Source organism: Parasteatoda tepidariorum, chromosome 6, assembly GCF_982258835.1.
Source record: "Parasteatoda tepidariorum strain Cologne lab strain chromosome 6, Ptep-v5.0, whole genome shotgun sequence".
NCBI lineage: Eukaryota > Metazoa > Arthropoda > Arachnida > Araneae > Theridiidae > Parasteatoda > Parasteatoda tepidariorum.
Genome location: NC_141760.1, coordinates 48,092,829 through 48,109,504, shown reverse-complemented (window position 1 = coordinate 48,109,504; position 16,676 = coordinate 48,092,829). Strand labels below are relative to the sequence as shown.

Below are 16,676 nucleotides of genomic sequence, written 5' to 3'. Positions count from 1 at the left end.
ATTAATAATCATATGTTGAACAGTTACTACTGTTGCACTCATCAGCCTGCTTATAAATAATCCCTTTAAATTTTGCTAGATTACCTCTTTTTCACAGCTATAAATTCAGGCTAAATACTATGTTTTAACAAGAAATGGTTAACACTAAAACAAACGTAAATATAAATTGGTCAGGAATTTTAGTTTTAGAAATTTTTGAATCGCTACATAAAATTTTCATTAGCTGTAAAATATTATTAGTATTTGTAAGAAACGGAAGTATCTATAACTAGCCAGGTAAGAGAAGAAGTACGGCACTTCTGTAGCAGACATCGCGAGATTTATTTCTACTTAGCAAACAAATAAAATTCGTTTTTTCTACTTTCTGGTTTAATTTTTAAAATGCTATTTAAAATTTAAAAATTTTAATTTATTTTGTTTCAAGCAGAATTTTTAATTTTTCAAAATTTGTAATTTTCTAACAAAATTTTTCTTACAAGCTTTATTTAATTCACCAAGTGTTTAATTCATTTCTTTACTTTCATTTTTAATAATATCTTATTTCGATAAACTGAAAATACCTAAAATCGAGAATATTTTCAACCTTAATTTTACTGCTTCAGAATTTTTTTAAATTAATTATTTTAGATGCAAAGAGATAATTAAAAACACCAGAAAGTACTTTCTTTCTGTAGGGCAGTTATTTCGTTATGTACTGCAACCGTCATTCTAGCCTTTTAAAACTACGGAACTGCAAAGTAACATTTAAAAATAAATATTTTAGCACACGCTCTGCAGATAAATTTAGAATCTTTTCATTGTGTTGCAGATCAATACAGAGGTTTGTGTATTAGGGTTGTTGACTAAAGAAGCGTAGAATGACCCAATGGTCAAAATTATGATTCATAAAAAAGTCAAATAAATAAACTTAATTGACGATATCAATCATAAAAGCAGTCGTATTTGGTAGTTGCTAAGCTAAACATGATTGAATGCGTCCTTTTTTTTTCTTTCTATAATTTATAAATTTGAGTTCTTTTGATGATTCCTAGCATTGCTGCAATCCTATTTTATAAAAATTTAGTTTTTAAATAAAACGTTTCATGGTACAAATCTCATTGAATATAGTTTGCGTATTTTATAAATTTGACCATTAGGTCAAATTTTAATCTTCAAACTTATAAGATCAAATCATAAGTTTGACTTTATAAATTAATGGTGAAATTTATAAAAAGCCTAAATTTTATCATATGATCAAATTTTGCACTGCAGAAGCCTCATTTTAAAATAAGTTTCCGTTTAACGTTTAATAATTTGGTTAATTGGCTTTATAAAAATGTTTTTAAAAAGTATGAAAAACAGACATACCTTAAATCTAGCAAACATCCAATCGAAATAGTTGTCAGTATTATGAACAAACTGCTCAGTGTTAATGACCATGCTGAAACCATCTGAAAAATATTTGACACAATTTCGCATGATTAATAAAAAAAACTATTTAAACCATTAGAAAGCATTCAAAATCATATAGAACTTAATTATAGAAGAAACTAAAAATTATCAAATGAAAATTTTAAAAAATGAAAACACTTTATTCAAGTGAATGAAGAAAAAATTAAATTTTTTTCACGCTTAAATTAAAAAAAACGTGAGACGTATTAAAAAAAAGGAAAATTTTAGTTGGTGATATAACGTGCTGTTATCAGCTTGAAAGTCTGATCTGAACTTTTTGAAAATATTATCTGAACTTATGAATTTAATGTACAGCTAACAGTTAGTAACCTCCACCCATGAGTGTTGTTTGCGAAGGAGATGTTTGGTACATTGATAATTAGAAATCTCAATTGTAATAATAATTTGAATAGGAATATTAATAATTAGAATCAAATTCAACCTTAATTAGAAAGGGAAAAATTTCCTTTAATGCTCCTGAAAAATAAAAAATAAGTAATCATCGATTTATAATCAATTAAGTTTTAAAAAAAATCTTTAAAAAAATGTGTATTTAAATAATGTGTTTTTAAATTTCTCTCCCTTGAAAATTAGATACATCTGGCTCCCATACTACCTCTTGATATAATACACCTCTGTACTAAGCTGTTTCCAAAACAATTTTTAATGTCACATCACGCATCAATATTTACTAACTTTATCTGCAACAAAAAACCTCGAACCTTATTTCTTTAGCAATTTTTTGGGGGGGTTCCCCCTCCCCAAAAAAAATTGTCTGTATTAAATCTGCTTGAAGTGTAAGGAAAATAATTCATCTTCTCAATCTCCGAAACCAAAACTTTTACTTAAAAAACTTCCTCTTTCGCCATCTTGTATTTTAGTTAAATTTCTGATTTTCATTTTCTTTTTTTTTTCAATAAATATTTGGTGATAAAATAACATTCAATTGAACTATACTTCTGAAAAAAGAGAAAAACAAAAGTATATCAGGAATGAGAGGCAGAAATTACTTCTATGGTTATGAGAGCTTAATAACTTAAGAAAATATAATTTTTTTTTCTAAGGATTATAAAGCATTAAAATTATGCTGCAAATCATTTCGGGTTTTAAAAAAAAAGAACTTTTACATTGTTTATTTGTCTGTTTCTTTTTCTCTTTTATTTATTTATTTTTTTTTTTGGATTTTTAAAATTCATTTTATTATTGTTTAAACTGACAAAAACTGATTTAGATAAAACTGAAAAAATATACTAATGTAAAGAACAAAAAAAAAGATATTTATCAAAACTCTAAAAGTAGTTGAAAAAAGTTGAAAAACCAAGTTTTTGAAAAATTCTAAATGCAGAATTGTTTTTGCATAATTTTTTAAGAAAAAAATAAATAACGAATCTAAAATACCGCGCACTATATTTCTCACACTCTGATTGGGTGACGGCCTTGTATTTTAAGTGTAATGAAGGCTACTGCCAAGAAGAGTAAATATCAGACATCAGTTTGCTTATGAAAAGTAAATAAAGATGATGAAGATGACAGTCTCCACCCCCTTGACAGTTGTGCCCGGTTGGGAAGAATGAGACCTCTTAAAAGAATCAAGGTTTATGGACCATGAAGTCATTAAAAAACCCAATGTCAATAAAGAGTTTTCCTTAAAAGTCATATCTAAAATTTTTAAATCCATATACAAGGTATATTGTGGCAAGTGAAGGTTACAGCGAAACATATTAAGTTTGTTGTAATTCACGTGATATTTTAAGGAATTATTAAAATGGTTTTGAAAATTAACAGATGCATTATTTTCTTGAAATTGTGAGGTGTCCATACATGGGAACATTACGTTTAAAAAGTAACGAGTAAAATAACAAGTACTTAAAGAAAAGTAACGAGTGAAAAATAAAACTTTTTGATTTTAGAAAGTAGCGAGTAAAAGTAGAAAACAAAAAAAAGTAATGATTTTATAGCACATTTCGGGGAAATCAAAAATTTAACGCAACCTTAAATTTAATTCAAAAAATGTCAGAAAAAAATATTTTTTTAGTTCAAAATGCATTAAATTTTAGTTTACATGCATAAAATGTTAAAATAAATTGAATAGCTACAAAATTCCTTAAAAAGTAAAAAGTTCTGATACGATACTCCTAAGAAAACATAAGCAATGCCCCTTCATTCACTAGTGATTAGTTATTTAAAACTTGTCACTCTAGAAAAATAAAAGACAAACCTGGACACACACAAAAATCTATTTCTCGGTGGTCAGAAAAGAAAAGTTAAATAGCAGTTTTTCATCCGAAATGCAGATATCCTTTCGGTCTTGAAGTCGTGCATTAACATTTCGACCTTTCTAACATTTTAAATTATTGTGCTTTAAATACGTTACTATATTCTAACAATAGCATTTTTAAAATCTGAAACTCCTAATAAGTTATTCTTATTAGCTTTGCTTCTGTTTAATTTGAACCCTATTATCAGTTAATAGAGTTCAAGAAAATAGAAGAATAGAAAATAGTTCAAGAATTTTCATTGTAATATGGTTTAACTTAGTATTATATTAAGATTGCAGCAAATTTGAAATATTATTAGGTTCACGTTTAAAATTTCTATCATTATCGAGACAAAAAAACGCACATAAATACGAAAAGACTTACGGATAAATTAAGAATAAGCTGCAAATAGCCAATCACTAAAGCTCCAGTATGAAATGAAACGTATATTTCCAACCACATTGGCAGTTGTGGATCATATTTTGGCTCATCTTCTCTTGGCTAAAATTAAATTTCAGATTTACTGATATATAAATCATAATCACCAGTGGAACTGTAAAAAAACTTTGTAAGAAATGCAAACACTAAAACATACGTCAAAATATTAATTTATGTTTTTAAGAAAATTTACGAAAAATTTATTTTGAGAACTGCTTAAAGCATTGAAAAAATTAAGAGCACATTCAAGAAATTAAATATATACTCCATTTACTCTCTCGCTCTATAATTAAAAATTTTGGTAAATATAGAATCACTAAACTTGTGTAATTATACTAATAAAAACTTTATTTTAATAAAATTAGAAAAAAAGCAATTTTAAACAGTTAACACTCCAAATAATATGTTAGGCTGTATTATTAAATAATTAAAGAAATTCATCAGAAAGTAAATTAGTTCATTAAAATGTATTGATTTAATGAAAATATATTTTTCCAAAAATATTATTTTTGATTCAGCTGTTTCTATTATGAAAAATAAATTTCTACATTTTTTTAGTGACCAAATAACTTATAATAAAAATTGTTGATGCATTTTGAAAAAAGATAATGGAAAAAGTAAAGTTATTAAGAATATCTTAATTTGTAATATCCTTCATTGCTTGTGTTGTACTGTATATCCTTTATTGTTTGTGTTCTATTGTATATCATTTATTTGTAATATCTTTTAACCTTAAAATGTAATATCCTTTATTTGTAACATCCCTTATTTGTACTATCCTTTTTATTAGAGTATGTATTTAACATTTCATAAGTACTTTTTCAAAACAATAATTGATCGTATTGTAGTAACAATATTTTTCAACATTTAAAAAACTATTTATTTTAAACCTGTAGTTTTTAGAAATTTAGCACTAGAAAGTAGTAAGCAAATAAACTTGCAACCAAGTTTTAAAGTTAACTTTAAGATTAAAAATCAGATAATACTGTATCGAATTTTTGCCGAATTATGTTTGGATTCACATTTTCTTCTCAAAATATAGTAAAACTAGGCTCAAAACTTTTACACAAGTGTTAAGCAATTTTTGTAAAATGATTCAATGAATCAAAAATCCTCTATATTATTTTATATAAATCGAGCCCTTTTACTACAATATTCAAAGGAAAAAACATTTACACAAAAGATTAATATTTTGCTATAGATATCTGACTAGTGGTGCAAAAACATGGTTTTGCACAAAATTTTCGAAATTAAGTTTATCATAAATTTAGAATTTCTATAATCTTAACTTTCTAAAAATACTTGCCTTTTGTTTGCTCTCCATTTATTTACAAAGTTATAGCAGTTTTTGTGTAAGGTGATAACAGTGGATAGAATGTTTATGGTTATGGCACACATGTTTCTAAACTATAGACTAAGAGAAAAAAGTTGAATTTCTTTTTTCGCAAAGACAAGTGCAAAAATATAGTGTTTACAAATGGTCAAAATTGATCACCGAAAGTTTCTACGAGCCTATTTCCATCAAAATATTTTTCCTCGAAATTAATCATACATTATGGTAGAACTATATTTTATCATGAAGTAATAAGTGAAAAAAAACTGCATTACCTCAGGAACATCTTCCAATCTTCCAAGCCATGAAGTTCCTGGTTTCCAGCCTGGTCCCTTAAAAATGACCGACAACTTATTGGACAAACCCTCAACAGTTTTAAATCTATGCCATATATTCTGAAGAACACCTGTCTGTTAAAAAGAAAAACAGTTTTCATTTATGGCTCACCAAAGTTTTATCTATAAAATACAGTTAGATACGTCTTTTGAAATTTTGATCTTTAATTTCCAGTTTAAATGCAAAACGACCCTATGAAGTACGGTGCGTCACGTTATATTCTTTGCCCGTAAGAATTGTGCAAAATCTTTTAAATAGTTGTGCTCTGGTAGTGATGGAATGTAGCACCTCACTACATGTAAGCTCCACGCTTTTGTTCGCCTACTGTAAATACATATTCTATAGCTCTATTTATTTTTTTAGGATTGTTTTGTATGTTGTACCGTTTTAAAGAATAGAAAGTAATTGTTAAGCTTTCTGGAACCGAGTTTTCTATTTTCCCAATTTTTTTCCAAACTTTATTTCCTACCTTTAACCCAAGATTTTTTTGAGCCAAAGTAAATTCTTCATACAAGCTCCGGCAACAAGCAAGTTCTATAAAACGAATTTTATTTTTAAAAAATATTCTTATTTTCCATTGTTTTATTTCCTTTCTCAAATATATAAGAATATTAAAAGATGTTATTATTTATTTAATTTATTTTAAAGCTTTGCTCTTTGTTTAAACTCTAACTCATAAAATATTTTCTTGATAGCATAAATATAAAGGGCAGGTAGAATAGAACGAAAAATATTTTTGTTACTTTACAGCTTTGTTTTATATTTTAAACCTTGAATACTAAAGTCTCTGCTTTCAGCGCTCCAGTAACATAATTAATTAAGGCGTCGCTGCCACAGCTGGAGGAGAATTTGGGGTCATGAGTTCGATCCTGGCAGCCGACAAAACAGTTGACGTCTATACGCAGTAGGATGCGCTTTAATAAATCGTCCATTCATACCATGGTCATTCGAAATAAAGCCCTAAAAGCGGAGTTTGATCCCCCAATCTTGCACCCTTGTCTTGAATACTTTAAACAAATGAAATATATTGTTAGTTATATCATTTACTTAAAGCTTCGTTTTATATTTTATGACCCTAAAATATTTTCTTGATTACACTACTTATTTACTTGAATACAAAAGAATATTCCAATACAATATCATATATGTATTAATTTATTCAAAGTTATGTAGTGTCTTGGTTGAAAGTTTTTCTTTTTTTTTTAATTATATATTTTAGATATCTAACCATATATGGCAGTACTTTTACTTTCGTTACTTGTAACGCCGGTACAAGTAAAAAGTACGTACTTTTACTTGTACTTCGTTACTTTTTAAATTTAGTACTTTTACTTGTACTTTCGTTACTTTTTTAGGGAAAAAGTACAAGTTTTTGTAACGGAAATGTCGAATGAAATCGTTACTTTTTTCTAAAACTCGGTAAGCTTTCCAAATAAAATAAAAAAAATTAAAAAAAAAATAATGCTTTCGAAATGCAATTATTTTGCAAAATGAATAAAAATATTAATTAGCAAGTTATTTTCATTCATTTCCGAATTTTATGCATTTGTTTAATAAATTTTAAATAGAAAATGTTGGATTTTGTTATTACGTTTTTCAATTTCCTTTTTGAACTCACTAATAATACATTTTTGTCTTAATACATTTTTACTAAATACCTTTTTACCTAGTACATTTTTTACTAAAATTATGTTTATGCCCGACCTTGTCAAACAACGCCCAGTCAAATCTCTAAGGACTTCAGAACTATTTGTGTTATTGAAAACTATTATAATTACTATTTTAACTCTTGAAAACTCGAAGGTATTAATTTAGCCGCTGATACTAAAATTCGTTCACAAATTTTAATTATTCCGTTAGGCAGAAATGTCCGGAAAATGATTTTCTCGCATGACTTCAGCATTAGCCATTGTTACAAATAAAACTGTAGACTGTTCTGTTTCAACTTATACTGCACATTCAATTATTTTTTACTAGCTCAAAGATCACAAAGCTATCTGAAACCCCGTGTTTGCTTTGTTTATGTTTGTGCTTTTAAAACGTGTTTATATAGAGTAAAACAATTTTAAATCAATCCTAATTTAAATAAATAAAAATAAGAAACTAAAAATTAAAATCAATAGATAAAATTTCTTTTTCGTGCAAATCCATAAAATGTTTGATACTAAGATTATATTTGATTTTAAAATTATATTCTACGATTATATTATAAAATTATATTATAATATTCTTCCGAATTTAAAAATAAATTAATCTCCATAACTTTCAAAATTAAAAATAATACATTACATACTCTGTAATTGTAAATAAATAACAACAATTTTGCAATAACATTAAAGAACATAAGAATATTATTCAATAAAATTTTAGGTTACTTTGAATTTTCGATTTCCTAGAAATGTACTTTTAAATCGTTACTTTTTTTGTTTAGTACTTGTACTTTTACTTGTACTTTTTACTCGTTACTTTTCAAAATAAGAACTTTTTACTTTTTACTCGTTACTTTTTTTAAAAATACTCGTACTTTTACTCGTTACTTTTTAAAAGTAACGTTGCCATATATGTATCTAACTCAAATATTTTCTTGATCCTTTGATTTATATACTTGAATTACAAGATTATTTAAAACGTGATGCTAAATGAGCTCTATATTTTAAGGCTTTTTTTATGTTTTAAAATTGTTAACATTTAATTCTTTTTCCAGTATTGCATTGTATTGTATTGTATTGTATTGTATTGTATTGTATTGCATTGCATTGCATTGCATTGCATTGTATATTATATTATATTATATTATATTATATTATATTATATTATATTATATTATATTATATTATATTATATTATATTATATTATATTATATTATATTATATTAATAGAACGTCAATTTATTTACGCCATTTACAACAACATTACATTACAACAACGCCATTTGAAACAAACTAGCAAATCTCTTCTTCTATATACTTACTTGTATATACTTCATCTTCATACATACATTATCTTCTATATACATTATCTTCTATATACTTCATTCTATATACTTACTTGTATCTGTATAGGACTGAATGTTCTTAAGGGTGTTGTCACTCCATACACTATTTTTGTATTTCGTTCAGGTTCAAAAGTCCCAAAAAGTCGATCCCATAAAATAAAGATACTTCCAAAGTTTTTATCGATGCACCATCTATTACGACCTTAAAACAACAATAAAATGAAAAACAATAGATATCACTGCAGAATTAAAATCAAATGTGGTCTCAAAATAAAAAGTTCTTTACTACACAATCACTTGAATTGAGAAGAAAAATGTATAAACATATGATAAATCTGAGATTTTCGACTAGATGATACAAAATAAAAAATAGAAAACTAAAACAGCAGCAATTGATTTTTAGAATTTAAGCTTATGAATATTATTCCCTAGTGTCATTTTTACCTTTTGACATTTGAAATCTTTCATCTCTTATTATTTAGTTGGTTAATTAAAAAAAAATCATTTATTCATTTAATACGAATATTTTGAGGCCTGGTCTTATGATTACTATCTTAAATAAATTATTTTTGAAATCCAAAGCTAGTTATTTCATTGAAAGAATTACAATTTTATTTATGCATACCCTGTTAATTCTAGCTTTTCCCAGAATAAATTATTATTTTATTGCTTATTTTCAGTAAAAATGAAATAAATGTGGAAAAATTAAATAAATAAAAAAACACAGTAGAAATTGATATTACTTATCAAATCCGTGGGTTGGAATTATTAATTTTGCTAACAGTTTATCTTCCTAAATTTTCGTGAATTTTTAAATCTAAAATAAAATTTTCAATATTTATGGTGAAAGTAATATTTCAAACTCTTTTTGAATAACATTTCCCAGTAATTGTTGTATTCCTTAGTTTTTATTCATTTTCTGGAAAAATCTTGCTCATATTTTTCATTTAGTGATAAAAACAAAGTAATGAATATTTAATACGAATCCATTTCCTTACACAATTAAATATTTTGAAAGACGTTCTTCCAATTTTCTTTTATTAACGAAGGATTCAAATGCTACGAAAGGTAGTAACTAAAAAGTCTCATTAAATATTTCTAATATAATTTTGTAGCATTGCAAATAAACCTTAAACCAGTAAAATTGATCAGGGAGAACTTCTTGTCGAAAATAAGACTCTCAATTTCTAAAGTTCCTTTATTTAAAAAGGATAAAAATATAATTTGATTCTTTTTCGAAATAGAATATTTCTGATATACAGAAAACAATATTTAATTATGAAAATACTGATTATGGTTCAAAGAATGAATCTTTTTCCATATTAAAAAGCAAACTGCAAACTTTAGAATCATTTTAAGAAGAAGAAAAAATTTATTTTTTTAATCAATTTTTCCTTTGCTTAATTAAATCCAGAGTTTGTAATTAGGACATACAAGAAACAAAGATATCAAGTTTCAAGAATTAATCTAAAAAAACTATATTTTTCCACAGAACAAAATCTAAGCTACTATTTTGTGTTCTCAAATATGAAGTTTAATGAATCCCTCTAGCTTGAATCATACTTTAACAGTGCAACAAAAAAAAAGAAGAAAAGGTATTATCCTCTCATGTGTAAACATTTTAAATGATTCATTAAATGTGTTTAAATTATAATTAAAATCAGGTGCTTACGTAAGAAATTAGATAGTTGCTATCACAATATTCAAGATTCTAGAGTTTCATTTTAGGAAGAAAATACATATTTTGTATATGACGTTTTGTTTGCAGCGTGACGCAAAAATATACATACCCTACTTAAATAAACAAATCTAGTCAATGCATAAGTTCCGCATGAGTAGTTACGATATTTTCAAACAATTTATTACAAATTTATACGAGCCTGAAAAATTTTTGTTTTGATTTTTATTGCTGCAGCAGTTAACAAATTTTAAAAAAATCGTGCAGCAGAAATATTACATACCCGGGAAAGGGTCCGCAACAGTTCCAATTGGAAACAGCTATCAGGTCACTCTTGAGTTTTTTACATTTTTAAAAATATCAATATAAATGTAAAGATTTGTATCTGACAATATCTAAGCTCCTATTTTTATTTTATTTATTCTTTTTGTTTCGCTAAAAGAAATTTTTTTAGATTTAACATATAGTCGAGCACAAACCTGTAAATTGAAGATCTCGAGAGATAAATAAAATTTTCAAGAATAATGGTTAAATGATCATAAATTAAGGCGAAAAAGTTAACTTAACTTAAAATTGCAATATCTTTCAGAAAACTAGAATTTCGTTCGAAAAAATACTCGCGCTATGAAAACTCTCTCATTAATAAATGAAAATAGCGCTTTCAACGTGTCAAATTTCAACTCAGTTTTTGCATTTCAGTGAGCTGCAAATTTTTCCTCTTAATACTTTTTTTACTGCGAGTTTAACAGTTGATAATCCTCGAAGTCGTAATCAAATCTTAAATATTGTTACATTGTTAATCAATATTTTATGATATTCGTCATTGGAAATTCGATAATTTAAAATGATGTAAAGCATTGCACACCTTACATTTCAAATTTTTTTTCAGACTATTATTAAATTAAATAATAAAAAATAATAAATACTTACTGCAATTTAATTTTTGCATGGAATCATCCTTGGATAAACGGATTTTATAATTTTTTTTTAAAAAATTTCAGTTCGATAAAAAAAATTTCGAGATATGGCGAGATATATATAAATTAACATTAAGGTGCCCAAACTTTGGACCACTCTCCCAACCTAACGATTAAGACCATATTTCCCAGATTGCGACTATCCTCTATAATTTAGGGGTCAGAAAGATACCTCGAACCAATACGATTGAGTCCTAGAACGTGAAGATCTTATCATTAGATCAAAAGTTATTCAGGGTGGTCCGTTTTTTTCTTCCGAGCACTATACAACAGAAAATCATCGTAATATCATAATGCTTCCAGCATAAAAACTAGACCAATTGCTTCATATAACTGGAAAACATGCTACCACAAATATTTTATCGTAAACAAGGTTTTACGGATGATGCACCTAAAGAGCCGGTACTTTATACCGTAATTTAATCTGGACTTTCTTTTAAATTGTAGTACAATTAGTTTTTATGGTTAACTATAAATTTTATTTCAATCCATTTTTTATTCCACTTTTTTATTCTCATCTATTAGCTATTTTCATCTGTCGTATTTGAAGAGAAATAATAAATTTAACATATGCCAAAGAAAAGCACGAAAAATCATACATTATTTTTAAAAAAATACTTGTAAATATAAAGCATACCATGATGAACTCTGTGGTGGCTTGGAGTTACAAAAACGTACTCTAAAACACCCAGACGAGGAATATACTGTAAAATAATTTTAAAAAATCCAATTAAGGTTAAAAAAAACATATATTCTTAAATAGAAAGTTTTTATTCTAACAAAAAATATTTATTAAGTATTTGGATACATTATAATATCCAAGTAATAAATTAATTTTATTATTTGGACGTGAATAGCGATGCGCATATGTTAATTGTTTGGGTACATTGTAATATCCAAGTAACAAATTAATTTTGTTATTTGGACGTGAATAGCAATGCTCATATGTTAATTATTTGTTGGACGTGAATAGCGATGCGCATGTATTGATGATTAGGATACATTGTAATATCCAAATCATAAATGCATTTTGTTATTTGGACGTGAATAGCAATGCGCATATGTTAATCGTTTGGGTACATTGTAATATCCAAGTAATAAATTAATTTTGTTATTTGGAAGTGAATAGCGATGCGCATACGTTAATTATTTGGATACATTGTAATATCCAAGTAATAAATTAATCTTGTTATTTGGACGTGAATAGCAATGCACATGTATTAATTATTTGGAGACATTATAATATCCAAAGCATAAATGAAATTTACTATATGGACGTGAATAGCAATGTGCATATATTAATTATTTGGGTACATTATAATATCTAAATCATAAATTAATTTTATTATTTGAACTAGACTGACATTTTAGCAACAATTACTAAATACGCTTATCAAGACTACGGGTTTCAAACTTAAAAAAAATTGCCAATTAGTTGTAATAAATGTTTTACTTAAATAAAATGCATTTGAAAGTGTCTGAAATATATTTTTGAAGTATTTTATCCAATCTTTTTCAGCAAAACTATTTAATGAGGAAAAAACGAACTCAAAATCTAATGAGTACTTTTATTATGAGTAAAAAATTGACATTTTGGAACATTTGTCTATGATCGCTTTCTTGGGAAAAACTTTTGAGACAGCATATTTCAAATCCTAACAAACTTCCTTTCCATGTATTGATGTTTAAATAGACATTATTAAATTCGTGATATTGTAAGTTCGAAACTGAAATTATCAGAATTGAAATTTTTTTACAAAATATTCAGAAAAATTACGTTCTTGCATTTCATTACTACTTTTTTAATAAAAGTAACCAACTGCAATACTGTATTTTCTCTCTTTAAATTAAATTAGAATTATAAAGTGATAGTTGCCATTAATTAATTCGAAACGTTAGTCACCGTCTCACTTTAGCTTGAAAAATCAACTTTTTTAATTTGTTTATTTATTTTCTAAAAAAAATAAAATCTTGGTTTCCAGCCACAGATGTAAAGATAAGCTAGGCCAAAAACACTTATGTTATTCGCCTTCAGCTAGTGTACGGAAAAGTTATACAAATAAAGAAAGAAAGAATGATATCAAACTTTTTGAAATCAAAAAGATTTTTTTCCCTTTCTAGCATAGCTTTTAAAGTTTTAAAAGAATGCAAAATTTAAGTATTTTCGTTATAATTTTTAGTACAAAACATTTCTCAATCAAAACGTTGTTCGTAAAGTATATCAATAAAGACTTCAAGTAGCACGGAAATAAATTGTATCTGTTATTTTTAACTTATTAAATTCGTTGTAATCAAGTGAAATTGCTATTTTAACATTGTTTTCCTCATTTTAATGTCTATTTAAGTTCTAAACTATTTGAAATATATTAAAATACTGCTTTGGGGAGAACATATTTTGCATGATAGTTATTTTTTTGTTAAACTTTAAAGAAATCCAAGTGGGGTCTTGCCTCAAAGCATAGGAACATTGACAAATTACTCTAATAAAAAATAAAAAAATTTAAAGAAAATATTCTTTTAAAAAATTGATTCGAATTTCTAAAACTTTTTTTCCTTTTTTGCTGTTGTGCGCATTTCAGAATTTCTTTTTTCAAACAATGGGTCATTTTTGCGAGACAAAGCGTTTCGAACTCGCGTTGTTCTCACGAAGTTCTTAAAGCACCATATTTCCGTCTCTAACACCAAAAAGCTCAGTAGTTTTCCCCGAAGCGCTTTGGTTTTGATTTTGATAAAATTAACAATAAAATATAATTTTATAATCTGTGATAAAATTTAGTAACTTTATCATGATACCTTAGAGCATGGCATTGAAACCGTATTTACGGGGAAATTTACTAAATGCGTGATAATAAGAACAATGATTCTGAAAAACATAATTTCCAGTAAATCATTACCATATGAACGAAAAAATTACCAAATGAAGGGTTTGAATACTGTATATTTTTGTTTCATTAACAAGAAATGTCATTAAAGTACGGTAAATTTACCATAATTTTATTCCTTGTAGTTTTGCTTAAATAATTTCAGTTGACGCATGAATAAAAGTAGCTTAAACATAAGATTTGAACCACGAGGTTTCCTCGTAAAACTAAAAATAAATACGTTTATTAGAAACTAAAATAAAGGATCATTCCTCTCCAGACACGGAAATAGCAGTCAATAATAAAATTTAGATAAAAAAAAAATCCGCTGAAATTAATAGCGCTTAGAAAACCATTTTAAATGCATTAGCCGATTGTTCAAGGAAACATTTTATGTAATTTTACATAATATGTAAGTATTCTGGCAAACACAATGGAAAATTGCGTAATGGAAATTATAGAAATATTTACAGTTTGGAGAAAAAGATTACATGTCTTATTGTGCTTTCAAAAAATGAATAGCATTAAACAAATGAAAAAAAGGCCGAATCTATGTAATAAGTAAAATAACTGCTTGAAAGTCTTAAAAAGTTCTGAAATCTCTTAAAAGTCTATTGAATACATTTACCACAATTTTTAAAGTTAGTATTTTGCACATATTTCCAACAATTCTTTATAAAATGTCTTATTTTGCACCAAAAAATAAGAAGATGAATTTAAAAGTTTAATTTTAAATAGATATGGAAAGCTAATATTTCATATTTAGCAAAACATTTCGATTGAAATATCTTTTTTAAATGTTATTAGTAGCAAGATATTTTTATACGGTTATATTTTTCGCTATAAATAACAATATTGATGTTGGTAGTAAAAGTTAAATTTGTAAGTAAATATTATAGAAATAGTTATAGAAATTTTTAGATGTTATTTAACGACATATTCACGATGTAAATTTCTTATATTTCTTGTACTTTAATTATTATAGTTAGCCATGAAACTTAATATACCAAATAAAAAACTAACCCTACTTCGTATTTACTGATATGTTTGTTAAAATGATAAGAAATCAATTTTTTATGTTTCAATTTTCAATTAATTTCATTCTCATTTTCAATTCACATCCTTTTTTTAGTTTTAATTAAATATAAACTAAAACTACTTCGTTTCAGATTTGAAATTGGAAATATTACATTTGGAGTCATTAGAAATTTGATTTTTAAAAATTAAAAAATTTATATAATTATCCATGCGTCTTCTAGTCTCATTATTTAAATGTCTTACAAAATGGAATAATTCAAATAATTTTAGAAACTGCATTGAGATTATCGCAAAAAAATAGGGACTTACTTAGTTTTCCTAACTGATCTCTATGTACAAAATTTTTAAAACAAGAAAGGTATTGCCTTCTAAGTCCAGAATCCGCATATCATTGATCACACCCACTCAACATAATATATAATAGAAACGTAAAACATTACTGAAACCTTTCACTTAACTATTCTGAAACGTCAAAAGAAAGAAACTTTTGCGAAACATTCTAAGTGTTCTTAAATTCTTAAATTACACTGATATAAAAATATATATTGTGCTTCCATCTATTTGTTGGTAAGAAAACTAATCATTTTAAGAAAAATAAAAGAAATTCATTCAGCTTAAAAATTGATGAAATTGGTGGTAAGCATACTTACAATGGCCTTAGAAAGGATTAAAACAATATTATTTGTTTTGTATTACAAATAATTTTATTTGTTAAGCGAATTCTAACAAAAAACTAAATTTAAGAATTCAAAATATTCATATAAAATTATTTCATGCATAACTTACTTCACTATGGAGCCAGTATTGAAATATGACATTGAGTTGATAGTGCACTAAAAACACAGAGGGTGGGATGAAAAATGCCATGGGTAGGTACGTAAGCTTTATAAAAGGAAATAAGATACTAATTAATATTTCATTCCTAAAAAGTACAATAGGATTAAATAAAAGCTTCAGTATGTATACAATACATGCTACATTTTTACAGGATAAATGTATTTAAAGTAAATTAATTTAGATAAAATATAGTTACGAACATTATATTAGAATAAAGCGTATCACTTTAATATTTTTCACACTGATAAAAAAATCTTAACATTTTATATTTAAGTTTTCAGTAAGAAATACGTTTAAATTACCTTTCACACTTTTCACATAACTATTGTTTTTTAAAAAAGAAATTGTTGCTGAGAAAAGGTAATTATATTTTTTGCTTTATTAATATCCATTTTGAGGAGTCACCATTAGTTGAAACCACGATATTATAAATGGTGCATTTACGAAATCATTTTTTGCCTTGAATTTTAATCTTTTAGTAAATTCTATAATA

General features: G+C 26.0%; 1 protein-coding gene across 1 annotated transcript in view; it reads right to left on the bottom strand.

Moving 5' to 3' along the window:
• The window catches only part of LOC107445122 (alkylglycerol monooxygenase), a 39,181-nt gene that overhangs the window by 7,120 nt on the left and 15,385 nt on the right, over window positions 1–16,676 (bottom strand). The window contains exons 5-10 of the mRNA XM_087165817.1: window positions 16,133–16,228; window positions 12,085–12,151; window positions 8,846–8,994; window positions 5,736–5,870; window positions 4,074–4,190; window positions 1,348–1,430 (exon numbers count right to left, since the gene is read on the bottom strand). Of these exons, the coding sequence (XP_087021943.1) occupies window positions 1,348–1,430; window positions 4,074–4,190; window positions 5,736–5,870; window positions 8,846–8,994; window positions 12,085–12,151; window positions 16,133–16,228 (647 nt within the window). The remainder of the gene's footprint in view (window positions 1–1,347; window positions 1,431–4,073; window positions 4,191–5,735; window positions 5,871–8,845; window positions 8,995–12,084; window positions 12,152–16,132; window positions 16,229–16,676) is intronic.